Source organism: Genypterus blacodes, unplaced genomic scaffold, assembly GCF_046128005.1.
Source record: "Genypterus blacodes isolate CSIRO-AG114 ecotype Tasmania unplaced genomic scaffold, CSIRO-AGI_Gbla_v1 ptg000070l_1, whole genome shotgun sequence".
Lineage (NCBI taxonomy): Eukaryota > Metazoa > Chordata > Actinopteri > Ophidiiformes > Ophidiidae > Genypterus > Genypterus blacodes.
In genome coordinates, this window is record NW_027466880.1 from 1,830,021 (window position 1) to 1,854,368 (window position 24,348).

The following is a 24,348-nucleotide window of genomic DNA, read 5'->3' on the forward strand; positions in this document are numbered from 1 at the left end:
CATATGTGGGTTTGTTTATACGAATGTGACTAAGTGAGGCCATTAAGAGTTGTTTCAAAGTGATTACTCCTCCTTGGATTGTTGTGTCATGGCCCCAGCATCAACCTGCACTGGGAATGGAGCCCTGGCGTCTTTACTAATGGAGGCAGTGGGAGGACTGTCTCTCTGAGAGCCATCACCCTCACGCTGCTTTTTTTCCTATTGTTGTCCAATTGTGCCCACTGAGCAGCAGAGCCTGACTCTCAGATCTGATCATCATGTCTGCTGCTGCCTGACAGCTGCAGTGTTGAGAAGATTAGTAAGGGGTTAAATGTAATATCTGAGCCATGGTGTTTTTCATCTTTCATTTTGACTCTCAGTCTCCCGCTCTCTCATTACAGCTCTCCATCTTGCTGACTGGGCTTTCGTTGCACCGCCGGACAACCACAAGTCTCCATTCTAAAAAAAAATCTCACATTTGTGAAGCCGGCATTGTAGTATTGCAGTCTCTAAGCATAGCACACACTCAACTAACCCCCTCCGTCTTTCTTAATGCCAGCATTAGGGAGCAGTCGGATGCCTGGGGTGCTCTGGGGACGAAAGAGCAGGAGAGACGATGAGGCGAATGAAATGATGTGTTGAGACAGGAAGGCTCAGTCACAGGGGTTGGAGGACCGCGCTGCCCCACCTCTGCAGCTCCGACTGCAAGGATGGACATGGCACTTTCGCTGCCCCTGGAGCAGGGCTAAACCTTGTTAGCATAGCCACCAGGCTTTGAGGATGATGAGTTCTGAAGAGGTGATTAAGTCGATGCTCAGGTCCCTTGCAGATTTCAAAGCACGCATTACTAGAAGAGGAAAGCCAATTGAAGAAAGAAGAAGAAGGGGAGAAAGAACTGCAGGGGCAATACCTGCTCAATATGGTCACTGTGACTGTGAGATAGTCGTCCATCAAAAGAGCTGATATTGCTGTTGGGCCAGGCAGAGCTCTGAGCAGGTTCAGCTTGACCTCAAAGACATCTTGTGTAAGAATACTTAGTGTGCACAGTGTAATAAGGCTCAGACTGTGCAATGTCAAAGGTCAGGCAGTCATTGCAAATGTTCATATTTGAAATTTTCTTTCCTAAATCAACTTGGGAATCGAAGAAGGCATAGCTGGTGCCATATCTCAACATTTGAGATATTTTTCAGAATGTATCCTCTGTTGTGTCTTGAGAGTTTAACACCGAATCCATTGGATGATACTTTGTTGATATTGCAGCGTTGATGAAAGAGAGACAGGGTGGAGATTTTGGAAAAATGCTATGCTCAAACTGGACGTACAAATCTTCAGGTACAAGATGTATATCAAATTTTACATTCATACACATGACCTTATGTAATAACTAGTTTAAAATATTAATTGAGAAGTAGCAGCAGCCGTTGCATAAACGTCATGGCATTTCCCCCTGAAATGAGGTGGGGGCAGGACAAAATGATAATACTTAAGTAAAGTAAAAGAACCTCCAAATGAGCTTTCAACCCCTTTAAAATACACTATAGATGAGACGGGTGTGTGAGCCTACACGCTTGCTTTCCAAACACAAAGGACCCAGAGAGAAGTGAGTGAGAGTAGAGCGTTTGAGCCTTCAAACCAGTGAGCCATCTGTGCCGTCTGTCACATTAATCTCAAACAGGTCTGTCATCGCTGTACATCACATCATCTTCCTACTGTCAAAATTGCAGCGCTGGTCGCAGCTCAAATCTGATGGCTGAGTATCAGCGGTGCGGCGACTATAGTATAGATTTCCCTTCAGTAATTGAAACTTTGTGTATTTCAGTGAAACCCTTTGTTTCCCCATCACAGTCTCTCCGCCGCTAAGGCTGTTATCAGATGGAGCCAAGACGCCATTGTCTCCGTTTAATCATCCAGCACGGCTTACTATTCTCACATGGCACTTATTTGTGTGGGTGGCTCTTTACAGTGGTGTGTTGGGGTTAAGCACTATACTCAAGGGGATCAAACACTCCCTCAACATGGATTAACAACACTCTCAACTATTAGATCCTTACACAACACCCTCTCTACACACCTCCCATGACATCTTTCTCCTCCTGTCTCTCCTTCTCGCTCTCTCTCTGTTAAACAGAATGCAGGATGCCTCGTGAGGGCCGAGCGCACCATGTTGCAATGTCAACTGTGCAAGCAAATCAAGCCAGATGTAATTGCCAATTCGATCAATGTGTCCAATAGCAAATAGCCCCTAACGAAGGCATGCAGACGGAGGAAAGCAAACGAGGGAGGGGGAGCAGTGAACCTTGCTAGGAGGAGAGCAGCCCAGGTGGAGAAACAAAGAACCAAACAATGATAATGGCTTACAAAAGAGTCCAAATTAAAGGCAGATACATTCAGAGAATTTAAATGAAGTAAATAATCCTATCCTATCAATCCTATCTGTGTGTTGACATAAGATTACTTGAATTCCAATGCACCCAATCCGTCTGTAACCCCCAGCATTATGTTTTATGTTGGCATGTGTTGTGATGCAAATGAAGGACCGGTGCGCCTGAACCTGTTTGTATAAGCACATTAAGCACATGAACTGAAAAGGAATACGGAGGTATATTAAAACGCAGCGAGCAGCTTGATTGAGCTGGGTGGGTGTTTGGATCTGTGATGGTGTAGCGTAATCACTTTGGGAGAGGCCAGGCTCAGCATAGCAGGCTTGGATGCGTGATGCCGGTAGCCATCTGGCTTTGGATGGGACTCCTGAGGGAGACGCAGGCTGGTGCCAACCTTCAGAAACACTTCCAGCGTGTTTGAGAATGTTCTGACATGTTCATCATACAGTAACTCTGCATTAGATCTGCAAGTGTGCGACTGAAGAGCTGTGACATGTTCGCAGGTTCTGTGCATGTTATGTCAGGTATTTGATCAACTGCCTTATACATTCTTTAAGATTATTCTCCATGCAGGATTGCTAAAATGCAAGTTGATGTAATCGGTGCCAGTGCCACATTTTTGAGCTTATTGCTATGGAGTTGCTTCAGGTGAGTTCGAGGAAATGTTTTAAAAATAGATACATTTAAAGGGCAAGTTTCATTCTACACAATGAGAGATCAGCTATTCTTCACAATCACCTTTTTCTCCTGCCTGTTATTACATCATGTGTTCTTTGCACACACACACACACCTGAGAGACACTAGCATCTTTTCAGGCATTATTACAGATTTTTAAAAGGTCCCTCTCTCTTTCTTTCTCTCTCTCTCTCTCTCTCTCTCAGCCGTAACCTGTAAGACGTCCAAGGCCTGCTTGCAGGAAACCAGGCCAGTAAGCATCAGCCAGAGCTTATTAAACTGAAGCTTCTCTGATCCATCTCAGTATTCAAAGAAGATAAGAGGGAGTCAGAAGCTGAAGAAGCACAGAAAAGAACAAATGTCTTATCTGTTATGAGCTGCCAGAGGATTCTTAAGGATATATTAGACATGGATAGTATAAGGCTTGAAAATGGCTGATATGGGTGACGCAATACGATATCCGTTTCAACAAATATGCGTTCTGTTCGATCAACGACACCATCGACAAGCTCGAAACCTCACGGCGATCACAATTTTCTGAATCAATTGTATTATGACATTAGATCCTGAAAACTACATGAGACGCCACATACAATACAAACAGGCTCACACACAGTTCTGCACATACTGTACATCATCACGCCATCTTTGTCCGACGTAAGGCATCAAACACAGCACTCTTACTGTTCCACACTGCATGAACTATTTATAATGTTCTCCCTCGTTGAATTATTGATGAGCTATGTTTTCTGTTTCTCCTGCACGTTTTTGAACAGTTTGATGAGAAACTCAGTCCTCTTCACTAATGATCCACTCAGGGCCTCCATCTCATTATAAACAGTAAGATGCCCGCTTATATCATAACATCTTACAGAGTCACATCAAACCTGCCCAACCGTGGGAACAAAAATTCAGGCATATGGGAAAACTCATAATGGCAATATTACATCACAATGAGACTGCTGAGAGCCGTAACCTCACATGATGTGTCAAGCACACCTCTAACTATATTTATAGTCAAGACAGAGCTAAGGTAGAGTACGCTGCAATAACCCGTCTTAACTGTAGGAAAGAGATTGGAGAACGAGAACTGACATGTTGAGTAAATCAGATTGAGCAGCGAACACTGCAGTAAAAACATTTTATGTTCTATTTAAAACCAAACTGCGGAGACTACAACATCGAAAGGATGATTTCTACATTATCGAGAGGCAGAATGGAGGAGGCATGTTTACAGAGTACCTTACATGGTTTTCTGTACTAATTGATGTGAAAATTTCTGCCACATAACAAACAGTTGGCCTCCTCTCACTCATTATCTCTGATTCTCACTCTCTCCACCTCCTCCGTCTCAATTTATCACCTCTTTCCTCTCCCTCCTCCAATGTTCTTTGACTCATTTTCACTCATGCTCACCCGTGTCTCATCACAGATTAAAAAGGGGGCTGAATATTTTTTGTGAAACAGCATAGCCTAATTTGCTTCTATGTCATGTCTATATTATGCCACTCATATCATTCCTGCTGTTACACAAGATTCACAAGTTAGATGGTAAACGACACATGTAAACAGTGTAATTTCAACAAAAAAAGATAATGTACATAATGTGTATTCAGCTGTATGATGATGTCCTGTTTAGCTTAGTAAAGACAGTATTCTTGGTGGGATGTTGTCGTTATTAGCATAAGATTGCAGTGTTTGTGACAATGTCTCCCATACCTGTCTGTTGTCCAAAAGTAAAGTAATCTGACAATGGCGTCAGATTTCCTCCGTTTTGATAAAATGTGTGTGATGTGGGAAATATGTTATGTAGCATTCCTGGAATGATAGATTTTTCAGTTTGAACATACCAGTAACTGAAAGTAAAAGACATTACTCAGGCACTGCATTCAGTTTCGCAAAACCTACAGGCAGACAGATATATTCACCAATTTTACAAAGTGATTTCTCAGAATATAACCCTTTAAACCTGAAAAAATTGATTGTTTGGTTGCTGAGTAAAGATTCAACTCAAAAGACTTTCAGACCCAGATGCTCTCTAAGAACACACAGTGGAAAAGACCAGCACCAACAATTCAGACATGATTAGTCATCTTGCCCTAATGAAAAGAGAGAGGGTTGATGACAACAACGCCTGCAACAGGAAAAGATGGAGAGAAAGCAGAAATGGAGGAACCGCAATGTTTTTAGAGCGATTAGGCTAAGGATGAGGAGTAATATGCCAAAAAGCGGTGAAAATGAAGCTGAAAAAAGCTCATTTCAAAATACAAAAGGCACATGTCCAAATGGTTCTCACCCACTCTGCTGCGACCAACCTGCCAACTGAAACGGAATAAAAACAAAAGCCTTCACAGGTTTGAAGCGAACGCAGCTTACTTGCAGCCAGCGGAGCAGAAATACAGCACAACTAATAACTGAGTCTGTCATGAAAACAGCAGTCTGAAAGTTTTCGGGGACTCTCAGCATCTCTGAGCCAACCATGAAAGGGATGTCTGACAAACAAATTATCTTTCTGTTTCCATAGCGATCTATGAATGGCCTGTGCTCGTGCCTTTGACAACCAGATGCCTAGGAAGACAAGGCTTGCCCATAAAAAGCCAGAGCTCTGTAGAAAGCCTGTTATTACTGCTATCATTCAATTGGACTTGATTTGCATAATTAAACTTTGTTATTGCCTGGCTGTAGAAGGCATTGCAAGCCCCCTGCTGGATTCCCACCATGACGGTGGACAAGAGGGCGCTTAAAGGAGCTATTGGACTCAGCCGACCTCTGGACGAGACTGATTAATATTAAGAGCATCCATTAAATATGACTTGCTAAGACTCGGTTTCCCATATTAGCCAAATAATTGTGTGCAGCCAGAGGGTAGACTTCTCACTAAAGAGGTGAGTCACAGTCAGGGCTTAAGCCTGCTTCCTAAAAGACCATGACCACCACAGACAAAGACCACCTGACTGAGAATCACAGTGAGACAGAGAAGAAAAAGCTCACTTCTACGCACGTCCATAATCTAATAACTGATATCTGAATTAATTCAGAATCACTCAGCAAATGTCATGTAACCAATAACTGGTAGTTAGCAGTTATATTATGTACATATTAATAACAGAATGAATAATACCTGATTGAAAATTCCATCATACTGAGTTGCTACCAGGAATCTTCATGACTTCATGATTACATCACCATTTTTTAAACCCTCAAGAAAAATAGTATATCAAATTACTTGAGCATACCATTTTTTTCTATTGCTTAACTTCAGGGTACGCACAATCTTAACTATTATGTACAAAATAACAAAGCAATTTGTTGCATTTGATTGTATTTATTGGAGCGCCTCAAAGGGTCTTGTTTGTTGGTTTGTTTGTTTGTTATGCACTGATCAGAATCAGAATTGCTTTATTCATTAGCTGGTAAATTTAGAACAATCTGGCATTCCGTTCCTAGAAAACTTAGTATTACCTTTGATACGGTTCTTGATTCTTAATTATTCTTCAGCTTCTTGTTGATTATTCATTAAAGAGTTAGTTCATTGTTTGTCCCATCGAGAACTTGGAAACGACTCAGCTCCCTTGTGCTGGATGACAATACTTGATGAACCACTATTCAAAATTACACGGAAAAAACAGAACCAGTACAGAAGTAAATGAATCTTAAAGACTTTTATGAACAGTGCAAACAGAAGCAGTTGTGGGCCATATGATAACTTCTTCAGCCAAATGCTTGATTTGTGCCAACAGAGATACCCTGTGAACTCTAGGTTTTCAATCCAAAACCAGGCAGCCAGACATCAACACAACCCACTCAGATACACTGTGACACAGCATTTTTCACAGAAACACGTCAATAAATAATTTCATTTAGTGAATCTGTGGTCTGCAATTCTTTGTACGCTGACACTCAACCACTTCCTTGCACAGCTGAAAGACAAACAAATGAATTTAGATTCTTACCTCGACTAAGTGTGGAGTTGGGTTGAATCCACACATGTTGCACACTTGGGAGTGGCACTGGGTGCAGGTGTTGTAATTGGGTTGTTCTGCTGCGTTGCCTATGTTGAGGGCTGTCTTACAGAGTGGACAACAAGATTTGGGCTTGGAGGGGGCATCTGAATGAGTTTGCTGTTGTTGCTGCTGAGGTGGAGCTCGGGGACCCTGCTGGGCTGGTTGAGGTCCTGAAGGTTTACCTGCTCCAGGCCCTGGACCTTGAGGGCCTCCTGGTTTAGGGGCTGGTTTGGGGGGCTGTTGCTGGGGTTGAGTAGTCTCAGATATGAGTGTGCTTGCCTGGTTAAGGAGAGAAGCACCAAAGCCAAACAACTTCCCAAAAGTCTGCTCTGGGGGTGGAGGCTGTCTTGAAGGAGAGCTCCCTGCACTGCGTGTCTGGTCCTGCCGGGGATGCTGGGCTTGGTGGGCAGGGGAGCTGCGGGACAGATCGGGCTGGGACGGGGCCTTGGCCATGCCGGGGAGAGGGACGGCCCCAGGAGGGAGCTTGATTTGATGCTGACCTGGGCCAGCTGGGCCAGTCTGTTTGGTCTGTGCTTGAGGTTGTGTTTGAGGAGAAGGCTGTGTCTGGGGCGCTGGAGTCGCAGCATCAGGTGTGGGTTCTGGTTTGGCTGCGTGAGAAGGGGAGTGTATCTGTTGCTGACTCTTAGAGCGAGGTGTGGTCATGTCCATCCCCAATGCTCTCTGCATCTGACAGTTCAGACAGAGCCACTCCTGCACCTAGGAAGAGGAAAGACAGAAAGGCAAAACGATCATCATACAACTTTCACTGCAGTGTAAATGACAATGATATCCTGAGTCAATCATGTGTACGGATTAATAATAAATGAAAATTATTTATTTAGCTTTAGTTTCCAGATTGTTTTCACAGGCCAGAGAAATGCATGTAAGGTGAACAAAACACTCTGAACTGTCCATGGTTATGACTGTGAACATTAGTCTGCTGGTCTGTTTATGTGACAGATTGACTGCCGTGCTTCCTGGACAATGAAAATTATTACAGTCCACCTAGTGCATGCTGGGAGTGGCTCCAGCCTGCTCTGATGAACAAATGAACCAATAAGTGTGCATTAAATGTCTCGTTTGGGCCTTTATGTACCTCTTTATTAGCCCATATTGATAAACATGATGAGCAATAAACAATTTTGTAGAAAACAAATGAGGAACATGGACTTATTCTGTAAACAAGGCTGCCCCTTATATTTCAATGGCCCCTCACTTCTTCTTCTTCTTCTTCTTCTGTGTATTTCTTCCTTATTTTCTGTTACATTCCAACTCATTACACGCTGTGTTCCCTCCTCATTTAAATCCACCCACCTACCCCGCCCCCCTTCTTTCTCCTGCTGTTGTCATTTCCTTAATGTCTTCCCTCCTCACTTGCTTTCTGCTCCGTATAGGAATATAGGAGAGTGAAAATCAGAGGCCCTAGTGACAGCACATGACCATATGTGGTAATTGGCATCCTGGTGCTTTGACAGCTGCCACAATACTGTAGTTGTCTTGGATTCTTGGCCATTACATAAAGCCTTAATGCAGTACAAATGCCTTGAGAGAAAGGTAATGCAGAGGTTGGGGCAGGGTTGTAGTACTGGGACACAAAAGCAAGGTGGGAGTGGCGACCACTGGCTTTTACCATAGATTCTGTGGGGTTAAAATCACTTTGTCTGCCGTGGTGTGAGGTTGATTCATAAAGACTCTGTTTGGCTTTTGTCTGGAGCATTTAGTACTCAGAGAGCTGTGAAAGCTGAAATGCAGCAAAGATACGGCCTCTTCGCTTCTAATAAGGAATCAAATATCTCTGCAAGCCTGTGGCCACGGGAGACTGACTCACACACAAACCTGCACACTAGAAAGCTCACACACACACTTAACAGAACGCACTCATGCACATACAAAGGCACACACGTCCACCATTTATGCGCTCTATCAACAGAATTCATACATATATTATGATCCTTCTGTCATTCGTTTAAGATTGATGAAGTACAATAGTGTCCAACTGTACAATACTACACAACTTCAACAAGAGTAACATCAATATTAACAGTAATGTTAAGGTTCACAAAATACTTGTCCACATGATTGATCATTGCAGCTTGTCAATCACATAGTGGATCTTACATCAGTATCTTCTCAAATCAGTGTATGTCTCTTTAAATATCGTGGAAAAAAACCCGTACACATCCTCCAACCGTTAAAATGTAAATTTTAAGGGCTGGCCTTTCATTTGAAAATGGGCAGAGCACTTTAATGTGTGATCCATCTGACTGCCTTACGGTAAGTCTCTCAGTGAGTCAGTCAGTATATAGACAGAGCAGGCTCAGCAGCAGCTTAGCCTCGTATCTGGCTTGCTGCCAACCGTGTATACAAGAAGTGATGAGCCCATGGTTTTCACTGTCAGTCATGGGAACCTGAGAGGCTCGGAGCAGAGGTGAACCCTGGGGACAGTCAGCGTAATGTGGACAGTGAAATAAAGAGCAACCAGCCAATTACCACTTTAAGAGGCTCACAAGCAGGAACTCCTCTTTATCATTAGCATTAGAGCGTTATCCCTTTTTTCCTCTCGCAAAATTGATTTCTGGATTCATCGTGTTAGTACATTGGAAGAAACAAGAAAAACAACAAAATTATCTGGGGAAGGGCGAGCTGCTATTTATCAGTTTCATCATGTCTCAGCTTGCCTCTGCCTCATCTCTCCATCTCGTCCCTCTCTGTATACCCCTTGTTATGAGGCAATCATGTGGATCTTTATGAAATTTGATCTGTATCAGCAAGAATACAAGCACGCAGCGGACTCCCAGACTCCAGCTCAGCTCTTCCATCATGTCTCTGTTGCACCCTCCATCTTGTCCTCCTTCGACCATGCTTTACTTCTCCTCCTTAGCAGCGTCTGTCAGATTACTCGTCCTCACGCTCTTCCTCCATCTGCATCTCATCCTCACATTTTTCCATGGCACTCATCCAGCCGATGAATCCCTGCTAGGTATGTGTGCAAATTGGAACAATGCACATGAAAGGTCATGAGCTGGGACCGGAGCCCACAGCTCTGCAAGAACACAGCAGGGCCACAGGAAGCTCGAGCACAGTGGCTTCATGGGGAACAACAGCTTTCTGCCAAAAATAGCATCTTTTAGGAGCAAGGATCCATAGAGTATTGGATATTGGATACGGATCAAATAATGACAGAAAGGCACACACACACACACACGCGCACACACACACACACACACACACACACACACACACACACGCACGCACACGCACACACACACACACACACACACACGCATGCACACACACGCACATTGCGCTTATGAGACATTTATTCCATTGATCTTAGTACTGAAAATACTGTCTAACGGCTGCAGCATCTTGCAGAATGATACAAAGCATTCAGTTCATAAATGATTGAGTTGCTCATATCTTATCAAAAAAAAACAAGTACTTAGGGCTTTACACTTCATATTTGAGTACATACTACTGACAATGGTGATATCCATCCTCATCCACCTATTCTGTGCAGGGTCAAGGGAGACTGAAGGCTAAGGGTTGTTACAGCTCTGGCCTTGACCCTAAGTAGTCCTTGCTTGCGTGTTTGTTTGCTGTCTATTTTAATCTGATGATGACATCCATTCTGTCCTTTGACAGCTGGGTTCTCTGAGGGAACAGGAACCGCAGGGGTTTACGCAAAGTTTACGCAAAGCAGGAATATGTTCAAAAGGACATGAGCCAGCACAGGTGAAAGAAAACCATGAAGAGGTCCTGCTGGTGCTTATGGCTTATGCCCGTGAAGCTCCAGGGAGAACAAACCCATCGAATTAGCCCCAAGTTCAAAGAAACAATGAGGAAGAAGGTTTTTTTTCCACACACACATTAACGTGTTAGAAGATGTAACTGTACACTCAGCACATCACACAGGTGCACAGAGTTTGCCCCTCGTCTTGTTGCAGATTTTAGCAGGAGACCTTTTGCAGTCCATCATTGCCCAAGTTCGCTGGGTAAGCAGCACAGAGACAGGATCATATAAATAGTTGAACAGACATAGAAAGAAGCTCCATGTCACAGATCACAATGCAGTATCACCATGCAGCATGTAGAGCAGCTGAGCACTGCAGTTTTCAAATCAGGGTGCTTGGCATGCAGCAGTTTGTCAATTCCTTGCAAACTGGGTTAAAGGCATTGAAATTCTTCCCCGTGCAGTTTTGCCCACCAGGGAACTGAGTTCAAAAAGAGAAATACTGGTTGATATTATTAGCAGTTGTGGGGAAAATAGTGGTTAATATCCCATTTAAGCGGCCTTTATTGAATGTCTCTCAGCTGGTGTGCTGTGCAGTGACAGACACCGCAGGAGAACAACAATATGACTAAGACTGAAGAAGAAAGTACTGGAGCGTGGCGATGTCACGTAAACCTGTAGGCAAGTGAAAAATGGCAATTATAGAATCATCTAGACTTCTGATTGGTGACAAACCAAGCAGATAATGAAAAACTCTGAACATTCCAGTAGCACAATATACTGTATATGACACTGCACTTATTTATTTGATTCTATTTCATGTCATGCTACAGTTACTATAAAAATTAAGCCAACCATTTCCTTACTGCATAACAATCAAAAGCCTTTCACGACTACACTCCCAGGTCAACAATGTCAGGCGGAGGTCCAGTCAGCCAGAATGTGTCAATGTTAAATAATCTGCACTGAAAGCAGGAGAACAGCGTGTCATGTGATACACCATGTCTGCATCGGGCTAACAGTTCTATCATCAGGCATCAGAGCGTTGCAGCAACTCAATCGTGATGCAGCCCACAGGAAACAAGTCTCAATACTTCAAAAGACCCGTCTGCTCTCACTGTGTGATCTAATGCACTGCAATACAGCAGACCTGCATCAAATAGGTCAACACATTTGTGAAATTTGTCAGCGTGGATGCTGGTCTGTGATGTTAGAGGCGATATCTCTACATAATAACATACACGATCACATCCTGGCCACATATAAGGATATACAGTATGTCACCAGAAACACAATTTGACATGCTTAACAAGAACGTCCCTACCAAGAGTTTCATTTCAAGGGTTTCTGTATTAGATTGCAGCGGTTCACAATCCATCCCCTTTAGTTTTTGTTGTAGTAAAAGTGCCAAATAATAAAACAGGTCCAATAACAACAGAAAAGAACATGTGCAGTCCTAATCAAATCAAAACCAAATTGTTTAGCTCAATATCTCGTACAATGTCTCAAAGGGCTTCACGGGCCCACAAGACTAGACCGATCCAATTTAAAGAGAGACAAACTCTCCACGAAACGGCCAGATGTGCAATGAGGAACCGCAGGTGGGAAAATACAATAATACAGGGAAAAAATACAAAAGTACAACAAGGGATGAATAACATAATTCCTGAGAGAGAGAGAGAGAGAGAGAGAGAGAGAGAGAGAGAGAGAGAGAGAGAGAGAGAGAGAGAGTCAGCTGGATTTCAAACACTTATATGAAGGCTAATCAGAGTGATGAGACGTAAGCACATCTGACTAGAAAGAGAAAGCAGTACAGAAAAAAAACACACATTTATCCACACAAATCTCTTAAATACATCAGACAGGGATATAGAATATAAAAATGAAGCCTGTCGACACCCAAACAATGTGTCCAAAATGCAATATGGTTAACTGCATTTCCGTCTTGCCTAATACATTTTAAAGAGAGACGGAATGATTGCCTTATTATAATACTCAGTCAGGGTGACTGTCAGTGTGTCTCTCTCGTCTAATTGTATTATGGAAGCTATAGAAAAATAGATGAAAGACACTCATGTGAACCATCTAAAGTTTCACACAGGATGACAAGATAAGACGGCTGCTATTATTCCTTCCTGGAGAGCACCACTCCCTCACTCCCTCACTCGCTCCCTCACTCCCTCACTCACTCCCTCACTCCCTCACTCCCTCACTCTCTCACTCCCTCGCCCCCTCGTTCACAGTGAGTTCAGACTTTATGTTAGGAGTAATGAGTTACTGGGTAATAATTGAACCAGTGTCCCAGATTTAGTTTCTGGCAGTTCTCTGAGAAAAATATATTGGTATATGCAAAACTCAGCAGCATGTAGTGTCTCAGCTGGATTCTTGACCCAGTTCAATCTGCCCACTTAGAGTCCCGGATCTGTGATTACAGTCCATTGCTCTGTGCTGAAACAATACCACCCCAACACATTTTATATAGTGATAAAACATGCTGTATGAAGTGTTTCTGTCTTTATGTTGCTTTTTCATATTTGTATTAAATGACTCAAAGTGAAGAAGCTTTAGGTTTAAATAATAAGCCATGTTAATTCATTCTATTGTAATACACTTCAGAATTAAGGTCATTAAATAAAATAGCTTAAGTCATCTCTGAAACTATTCCTGTATATTGATCTAAAATATTTTCTGTACCATATGGAAAACAACATTTCTGAGGTGGCAAAACTACAGAGAAGTGTACTGACTGGAAACTACTTTCTTGAATTGGTGGTGAAACAACATATAGAACACTTATCTTGATGCATTCATCCATTCATCTATTCATGTTTTTACACACAGAACATCAGTCTGAAGACAGGAAGGCATGTCAGCATTTCAGAACCAATAAAATAAAACAGAGCAGAAACTGTCACTATTCACTCAATCATCCGACTTAGACTTGACAGAACCCAAACAATATTCCTCGACGCTTTCGTGAGGTTCATGCCATTCTCCTCCAACATTCACACCGTTTGAAACAGATCTCTGACTCAAGCTCATATACATCTGTATCAACCTCATTGTCTTACTCTCTATCAAAGCTGGATGTCATGGAATATCTTGTGTCACATAATGTTAAATTATGGAGGGATTAGAAATGTCTAATATTAAATATCTGTATCAGTAAAATTACATTATGAACTACACACAAATTCAGATGTATAATAAATGTGATATGTAATTTCCACCTACATGTATTCTTCTTTGCTGACTTGATTGACTTTGACCCTGAATTCTGACTGTGGCCACTTGTATAACAATATACACAGAAATAAGACTATTTTACTGATGACTGAACTCCATCATGCTTAAAGGCCTACAGTGTAATCAGAGTGTAAGGTTAGACGCTCTGGGAATTAGAGCCCACAGATCTAACAAAGTCACCTTTGAATTCACTTCACAAGATGTCATATACTGTATATACAGCCTATATGCAGTATACTGTACGGTGCATTGTATATATGACACCACGCTCGTTTATAATAGCTCCAGAAAATCAATGATGGGCCCCTTGGGTTTTGACTTCAACAGAAGTGGACAGACAGAAGGCATATAAAGAATTTACCACAGGCAGATACAAGCCAATCCAAATCCAAAATGTACTATTACAATTCAGTTTAAGACCCTATGTGAACACAGCATCCATGTGAGATAAAGCACCAGTGTGGCTCGGTTCATACTGTTATCTTGCAGCTACACATGTTCTGTTGTTTATTGGGACTAAAATATAATCTGACTAACTGACCCACAGAGTGAGTCATATATCTGCTGGACACTGCTAATAAAAACCTCTCTCAAAAAAGATTGCTCCTGGAAAACTATTTACAGAATACAATTCATAGTTGTAAAATTACACTTAGTGACTAACATTAATCGTAAAATACAGTATTTGGAAAAAGTATTCATATCATGTAAGAATAATGAATTTAATGAATAGTAGGTGGTAATGTTTTGGGATAGATTGTTGGATTTGTTGCTGAATTAATCTGTAGCCACCTCTGCCTAATATGTGTCAGTTAAAGGAAGGAGGTGCAAAGTTTTTGTGCAGAGTAATTTGGGTGGTTTGTTGAAACTACTCGTCTTGGGCTTATTGGTTAAATGAATAAGCAGCAGCTGTAAGGTGCTCTTCAAAGACAGCATAAAAAAGCCTGCATTTCATGACTTGTTCAGAAGAGAGGGTGTTTTGGCAATGCTCAAATCATTACCATGGAACAGTTTCTGTTTTTGTATCAAGAGTGTGTTGGTAGCCGCATTTAGGATGCCTTAAAATTCTGGAGCAAAGAGCAGAATCACTGTAGTGTCTCTCTCTCAGTCACTCTCTCTTAACATTATATATCCCTGAATAGAATCTAATCCTGAATAGGACAAACAATGCCAAAATGGAATAAGGTTATACGTCGCATAATATCCCTGCATTTATGCATAGATAAACTCAGAACTTGCTGCAACTCCTTTTGAATAAGATGAACGTCTCCTATCAAACGTCTCGACCAAGCTGCCGTCTCTTTACTGTTTCTTACCCTCTCATCAATTCACTATTGGTTTTTAAGGCAAGAGTCAGACTAAAGGTGGGGCTTTCATCTAAAGGGAATCATTTTTCATCCTCTGTATCATCTGTTCACCTCTCTCCTTCCCTCTGCCTCTCCCTCTCCCTCTCCCTCTCCCTCTCTCTCTCGGCTGTTGGCCATCATTACAGGCAGAGAGAGGGTGGAATCTATAAAAAGAAATTGAACCAATTATAAAGCAGATGTTCTCCTGTACGATGGAGGGAGCTCACTGTTGGGGGGTCTGGGGGTGTCCGTGTTGCTTTTATTTGACTGATCTTTCATTCTCTGTTGTTTCATTCTCTGCTTCTGTCGATGTGATTCTTTGACTCTCACTTCCTGAAACGCCTTGATCATTGTTTTCAGGGAGCTATTGAATATGGTGTTGTGTTACATCATACTGTGTCACATATACATTGCATGTATGCACACAGATACTGTTTTATTGTATCGATGTATGACAAAAGTCTTATTTCTTGCTTTATACACAACACTTTATCTTCCAAATGATTTATTGACAAGCATGAAATTCAACTCTGCCATAAAATATCCATTTGTTGCTCACTTTTAATCTCTCCAAATTACATTTACATCTTGGTGCCGTAACACATCTACATCTTTGATAGTTATTGCAATTGTATAAAATATTATATATATAACAAACCTATTGTAGATAATCAGAAATGTACATCATCAGACAATCAAAGTGTGGCTTCTTGATACATCTTATCAAACTGCCACAACTTGCTCTTTTGATTCTGTTCTGAAGATACCATTAGTGATTTTACGGTGAACAAGCATAATCTAAGTATATAAAAAATATGGCATAGCCTTTAGTTATCATTGCGTAAAATCAGCATTGAGAAGATTCTGCAAATCCTCTTGATTAACAGATTCTGCAGTTATTATCCCTATAATCTGTGAAAATTCTATCATAATTTGTAAACAGGCACACAATGTAGGATGTAAACCCTCACCGGGTTTGTGATATCATCAAGAAACTAATCCTGGAATTGCAATGAATGAACCATTTTCATTTTCACCAGGATACGCCACAGGTTGGCTTTTCTGTCACCACACTCAGACGCAGCTTGTTTGTCATTAATCTCGTGTAATATTCATTCTCAAAGGCTATCCAAGAGATTTTCATCAGGAACATAGTAATGAAATCATAGATATTTAACTTACAGAGCTCAGGATCTGCACAGAGTGGAGGCGCTAATGGCTACGATGATCAACAGTATGATTACACACAGCACAGGAAAGTGCTTCTCTTCAGGATGACGGACTTGAAAATCTCAGCCTGGCTAATAAGAAGTTCATGGAGGTCAGAGAGGAAATGTATAACACTTTCCTGGTCTTGGTAATTCTAGTCATCATCTTCATCATTATCGTCACCGTGGTTGGCAACATCATCGCTTTTCGCCTTTCGCTGATGGGCGATAACGCTGTATTAGATACGCTGCACTGAGGCACAGGCTGGATCCATGCTAAGTAGGTTAGGGGGTAAATCTTTGGGTCTCAAGAGGCAGAGAGTTTTCACTCCCCCGTCTCTCTCACTCTGTCGGGATCTGACAAGCTCACCAAGGCTCCGCTGAAAAACGCCCATAACATCAACCTCTGCATTTCTCTCAGCTGCCATCACTCACTGCCATCGTCTATTCTTCTCCACTTTGGTCTGCTCGTTCTGTTCGAGTCCGTCCATTTCCCCTCTCCTTTCATCTCCTCCGTCTTTCCTTTTTCCAACTTTTGATGAGTTTCATCCAACACTGCACTCTCATCTCATCCTCCTCACATACACACACAAGGAGTTTCTGAGGTCAATACCAATCAATTTTTGTGTCAAATATATCTAGAAGTGCAGCCTATAAAACCTTTGTGCGCTGTAATTTCATTTTCTGTATCTGCCAGCACATGCCCCAATCCCTAGTATACAGTTTACTGTATGATAAGCCAATATTGGCAGATAATATCAGTATGCCGTAGGTGTCAGCTATAATACGCGAACACGTTGTTCAACATTTTTACGTTCACATCTGTAAAGCTAAAGATGTATTCCTGAAACACTATCCATTAAGTCACCTTATAGCTCCTTTATGCAGTTTGCATCATGACTCACTGAAGTAGATGTTAAGCTTCTGTGACATTAGGCACCGCCTCATGTGACTCACATTAACAGTCGCTTTGGATAAAAGCGTCTGCCAAATGATCGTAATGTAATGTAATGTAACAGTGATGAGTGCTGAGTTGTTCAGATGAATCTTAATAATGGTGAATGTATACATATAATCAGAGTTCCTACAAAAGGTTATGGTTTGGAAGAATTCAATGGCTCCATGTATTCTGTTCAAGTGCAAATGTACATTTACTGTGTGAAAACATAGTTCTTGTCTCCAGATCATTCAGATGGGAGTGATAGTACATTTCTGGGTCACTTTGAGTAGAGCTGATCGCCCAATTCACTACGCGAGCCATTCAGATTTTCGATCACATTCAGCCAAGAACGAGAGGAATCATTACTCACAAATGACAATGAGGAATAATAACTACAAGAACGCAGTAATAAAAGAACAGGACTGTACACACTTTGTCCAGATATACACACTCACTGTAAGAGGCCGATCATTTCTGTTATGGCTAACTTGCACATACAGAACCCACACTTCTGTCCTCCTGATTAATGTAAATCCAATAATTACTCCTCTTTTGAGTTCTTTTTGGCCTTCACCAACTCCCGAGATTAATCTGTGTCTCTTTTTTTTGCTGGATGTTCCACTCCCTTTACCAGCAAGCTAAATCACGTCAGTTAATCACAGCATTTTAATGAAAACAGCTGCCATCTACTGCTGGGATCAGGGATGATGAGAGCGGCTGAGACAACTACACAGTCACTACACCTACAATGTTTTTTTTACATGATGCTTGATCAAAGTTTTAACTTGCATATGAACGCTGTGTGTGGATTTGGGTGGCATAAGGTTGGCAGTGAGCTTGAACTACAGAACTGTGAGACAACTTCAAGGGACCTTTACACATTAACCAGTTATTTAATTAATGTCAATATTCAAATGTAGAGTAATGCAGTTTGATAGAAATCATAGAGAGAACTTTTCCCTTTGCAGATAAATTACTTTGGTATGCTACGTGTCAATGTGTGTGTAAAAGTGCGCTGCGTACCTCTGTGAGGTGTGGGTTAGGGTTGAAGCCACACTGGTTGCACACCATGCAGCGACACTGTGTGCACGTGTTGAATTTCTTGTCGTCCCCGGTGACCGTTAAGTCAGCGGTTTTGCAGACAGGACACAGTTTACTGCTGGGCATGGGTGCGATTTGAGGCACAGAGTAGGGGGAAGTGGGGACGCTGCCTCGGTCCGGGGACACAGAAGGGGACCTCCCTGTCCTGTTGCCCCCCACATCCACCTGCAGACTCTTCCTGGACACATGACCCTGGCCCTGCTCTCCTTGATGCGTCGCAGACTGTGGGGTGTCATGGGAGGCCAGCCTGTCTCCAGTCCCATGACTGCTCTGGACCCCTGGTTTGGGTCCTGGATCTGTTAGAGGTGGCCTGCAAAAGATGGCAGAGAGAAGAGACGTTGAATCAGGTGGATATCAGACCCCAATATTTAACTGATTTAACTGGAAGACCATCAACTCTTAATTCCAGGCATCAAAGTGCTTCATTTTTGAGTATTGAATGCTTTGCACTGAGAGTTGGCATTGAAAATCTGGCCTGATTCTTGGGTAAATGTTTCCTGGATTATATCACTATTCATCTATATTTACATTGCATTTTATAAGAGCAAATGTCTGTGACTGAGTCAAGAGAATACACTCCTGAATTCATTTGGTATCAGTATAGAAACTCAAATTACTTGGTGACAGCTATAAAACAGCACCTAGATATATCTATTATATGAAACAACATAATTAACTGTCAAAGCTCCTCAGACAGCTGCACTTGGCGACTACTTATGTATCACTTTGGGTTATACTTTGTTAGACTGACAAACACATGAAAGTTTCTGTGCCTTACTTCCTTCATCCATTAATAGACACAATTCCATCCTGTATGGATCAGGCTGTCTAATTAAATGCACAATAAGTTCAAGGCGGAACACAAATTAATTCTATTGTATATAATTATATTAGTTGTGATAAATATAGCAGACACGCATTTATGTATACTTGGGCACAACATTTCAATGGGTCTATTCAACGCATTCACTCAGCCAGCATTCAAATCAGCAGAAACACTTGTCATAACCTCTTGAGGCAATTGAAGTAAGAGTGTGAAAGTGGAACAACTCAGTTAGTGAGTGAGTTAGTGAAAGAGGAAAATGATGAATTGGAAGGGACATAAGTCTTTTTTTCCCCCCTGAATGTTGTTTTCACCTGCCGATTCTGTAGGTCACATTGAATTTACAACATGCAGCCAATCAGGGCCAACATCATACAGAGTACAATTCAAATTATCAGCATATTTCCTAAGCAGAGTTGTATACTAGTAAGGACTGCAATAAAGCAGCAGTGCTTCTTTGTATATCTTTCCCCATTTGAGCAACGTAATTCTCTTCAGAGATGCACTAAATCCAAATACTCCTATAAGATTTTATTGTTGTCTGTGGTGATATCAGACTACTCAAAACGTTGGCCGACAGAGAGGCAAATGTTGAATATTTTATATTGCCTCGATCAGTTTCTGTGAAGTGCTCCTTGTGGCTTGTTTTCACTCTTTGAAGCTGCTCTGCTGGCCTCAGTGAAGCGAGTGGTGTGAAAGGCAGGTTATGTTTCACACAACGCTATTGTAAACTTTTGCTTTTCTTACTAATTACTCTCAGGCTTTAGTGCCCACAGTTAACAGAATGGAGGAGGTCCACTGTCACAACATCTTCGACCTTGTTTTGTCATGCCTTTCATTTTCACACAGTATCTCAACAGCATTCACCGTGAGAACGATGGGAATAAATGAGAAAATAAAAGAATGAAAAATAGAGGATGTTAGCAACTGTGAGTCACTCCTGCTACTGCACAACTCTGACCTCATTCTTCTCTCCACAGGACCCCTGTGTTCACTGTAGTGAGCACATCAGGAGCTGTACTTTTGAAGCCCTCAAGGGAATATTAATTTAACACAACAAGGCTAAGCTGCTGAACATCGATTCACACAATAGACAACTAAAGTCTCAACCTAATCAGTTGTCCTCTTAAGATAAAGGGTGTTTTCACAAAAACATTATGAGTGAATAGCAAAGAGTCTTCCGTGATTCTGTGAAGATTCGAAAAGCGTTTCAACTAGAAGCCACCTTTCGGAAAGTTTCTTAAGATGTTTCCATCAATCGGCTAACAGGATTCCCCTGAGAGCAACTTGAGGCTTTGTGTCTAAAGTACTACAAACCTCTTCATATTTCACAAAGTGTAAAGTGAAGTGCTTTAAGCTGTCTTTTCCCCTGTGGAACTTTTTGTCACAACGAAGCAGAGAGGTAGTTAGAGTTTCCACATAGACTCAATTACAAATGTGACAATATCCCCACATAAGAAAGTTAACCGCACAGATTAACACAACAGCTGCAGGACAACACCAAACTTTACAAGACGCTCCGTGAATAGTATGCATACAAGGACACAGTGAAAGAAATACACAGGGGAGATTATCAACCAGAACAGATGTGTCCCGGTAAGGCATGACAAGCTGAAAGTGTCTCAAAAAGCTGAGTAAAGAGACATCTACAAATTACTGTAAATATTGCAGTTTTTGTACTTTATGACACAGCAGTATACAGATGAGTGTATGACTGCTTTAATGAGCTTCAATGAGGCTTTAAGAACAAACAACGTATTTCCCTTTCGGTAAAGCACTTTCTGTTTTTAAGGGCCAGTGATTTGTGCAAGCTTGAGCGTTTCTTTTGCAAAACCTAATGTTCAAATCCATTTCTGGCATGAAGGAGACGAAAAAGTATTCTTCAAAGAACAAATCAGAGGTAAGGCGGGTAACATCTGAGCCACAGATCGTTGCTCTAATAGCTTCAATTCTCTTAAGAGGAGCCGGCACACAATAGTCTTAATAATTGCAATGATAATCTGAAGTCATCAATAGCATGTGAATACACAAATCGAAGCTGACCCAGTGTGGAAATCGCTGGTAAATACAATACTGACTGCAAAAATAAATACTCTTTAGTCATATAACTTAAATATAAAGTGTTTCTCAGGGCCATTTGGTGGATAAAAGTTTGCTGAAAACTCCTGATAGCGCTGTTACTTTATTTTACAGGCTTCATTATTACAGACCTGACCTATCTACATCAACACACCCACACTGGAGACATGTTTCTCTTCATTTATACATCTGTCGGCAGGAAATGAGCACTGGCGGTACAGAATATAGAGGGGGGGAAAAAACAACACCAAAACAACACAGCAGCTGTTGTTTAAAGGGCAACAAATAAAGGTGCTAAAAGCGTAACTCTGAAATCTCAGTTTATAAACGCTGGACTAGGATGGTTAGGACGGTGATTTTTCATAACGATTCTGCCGTCTCAGTAATCACTGCACAGGCAAAGCCATAATGATTTTTCTCCAAAGGAAATTAGGATAATTTTCATTTAAATTCCAAACAGTTTTCAGGTTTATTTAATTAGTTGTGTCATGTTTTGGTTGGTGGATACATCAGACAGGTTGGTTTGTTGTATGTATGCTCATTATAAGCTTCTACCAGCGAGCTCGGAAAACAACAAATGGGACTTGTCATATTGTCATACTCAAGTAATTTCCTCTAAATAACCACCAGAACATAGCACCTGCATTTGAAAGATAGTTTTGTGCTGAAGTGGGGTTTTGTGCTGCATTCAATCAGATAAAAGGAGAAACAATATGTCAGATGTGTCATTAATGTAATCACTTTGAACGGTTGGACAAAACCTCTTATTAAGCTGTGATAGATAGACTCAAGTTACAGCTGTTGTGTATGGATAAAAAGGGATTGGCAAGCTCTTCACTTTCTACTATGAACTAAGCTGAATATATTGTTCAAATGCAAATGGGGAAGATGTTATTCTGACTGATCTAAACCTCCTACATGCCGAGGTGACACGAGTACACACCAAATGCAGAACCTGATTCCAGCACAGTGATTACCAAAACAGCACACAGACAGCCAGATACTTTCTAGGTTTGGTTTCTCCCGAATGTTCAGGTGTCGTGCATTTCAGGCGCTCAGATGTGCAGAAGGTCATGACAGCATGTCTGCCACTGTGGTAACCGTGCCTACGCTGCCAAAGAACACACGCAGTACGGCACAGGGGACGTGAGCACAGATCAGCTCCAGCCAGAGCTTGTTGTAGACCACATTAGCCTAAGTATACGCGAGATGGACTGACTGTCGTCTGGATGCATTAAAAACAATGGGGGAGGGGTGTGTAGTAGTGTTTCAGCCACGTATAAATACATTCAGTGAGAGCGTTTCACATATAACTTTCATCCTCTAGCCTCTCTCCGCCAAAGTCTACACAAGGAAACAGTAATAGCAAAATTCAATAAAAACTAAATAAGATCAAAAGCTTTTACCTTTATATTTCACAATAACGTCCACTTTTGGAATGAGACAACAGAGCTATCAAACTCTCTTTGGTAGCAATTCATTTTCTGTAATTTATTGTTTTCATGCTGTCACAAGAAATAATAAACACAGTTTGTGCATTGTAATTGTTTGAACTGTGATGGAGATTTGGCATCTGTAGGCTGCACACAGACAAACAAGACACTGCTTTAGTTATCTGAATAAATTGGACTGCAATTGGTGTTAAGTCTGCTATTCAACTAGCTTATCTTTGAGAAGATCAGTATCCATTATTGATTATGACTAAATGTGTATGCAAACTTGATGTACTAGCATTTACATCACCACATTATTCATATTTTGGAAAAGAACAGATTGGTTCTTCATTAAATGTCATACACTCCAAAGACCAAACAGAGAAGCTGTCAGAGATTCGGAACATATCCCATTACGTGATAGAGCAAGTCCAGATCTTTATTAAATTAGCTGTTAATTCTGCTCTTATCTGAACAATGGGACAACAATCAGAAAAAAGCAGCCGAGCTAAACATGAACTGATGCCATTACAGCCTGTGCTCCACACATGGCAGCCTTATGAATGCCTGTCGCTTATGCTATTCTGCTTTCTGTCATTATGCAAGCAGAAGGGTAGGTCCACTCCCTTAGAATGGGGGATCCCTGCGTGGGTTAAGAGTTTGCTCTTTGATTGTTCTGAACAAATTATGCCCGGGCCCAACTTAGGTCAAGCAATACCAATATGGAATATGGTCATATATAGCATATTATGTCTCTGTGTATGTTTATCGACAAACTCATAACATCCTGCAACTTATTTTGAGTAATATCTCCAATCAAAGGTCTCCGCCTAGTCACGTCTTACCCTCTCAACAATTGGTTACGACTTTTTAAGGCCAGAGTCAGAGTAAAGGTGGGGCTATCATCTTAAAAGAGAACCATTTTTCATTCGCCATACGAGATACTCCGTCTCTCTCTGTCTTGCTCGCTCTCTCTCTTTATCCCTCTGTCTCTTGCCCTTTTTCTGTGTCTCTTAGTACACTTATTCTCACAGCACGAGTCATCACTTTATGACACACCTTAAGGTGGATACCACAGAACTCGACAATTACAGAGTCATGAGTTTACATGTGAAAATGTTCAAAACGTACCGACAGAGCTAAACATGCATAAGGAGGAGGAATTATTTTGTATTCACAGCAGCATATTGTTTACAACACAGCCTCACCATAGCTCATCATGTACGTATCTAAAATACAACAATGAAATTAATCAAGCAAGGGGGCAGTGAAAAAGCAGAGAATCTATGTTTTTCTAAATAGTAGCCTTAGAGAAAAGATTAGCAGCAAGAGGAAGTCAGACAATTTGGCTGGCAGGCTGATTGTGTGGCACTGAAAGAGTAAGAAGGTGTGGCACATT

General features: G+C 41.5%; 1 protein-coding gene across 1 annotated transcript in view; it reads right to left on the reverse strand.

Annotated features, from left to right (window-relative positions):
* bsnb (bassoon (presynaptic cytomatrix protein) b) overlaps positions 1-24,348 on the reverse strand; it is a 51,051-nt gene that overhangs the window by 25,417 nt on the left and 1,286 nt on the right. Inside the window, exons 2-3 of the mRNA XM_076156800.1 lie at positions 18,537-18,924; positions 6,990-7,757 (exon numbers count right to left, since the gene is read on the reverse strand). Of these exons, the coding sequence (XP_076012915.1) occupies positions 6,990-7,757; positions 18,537-18,924 (1,156 nt within the window). The remainder of the gene's footprint in view (positions 1-6,989; positions 7,758-18,536; positions 18,925-24,348) is intronic.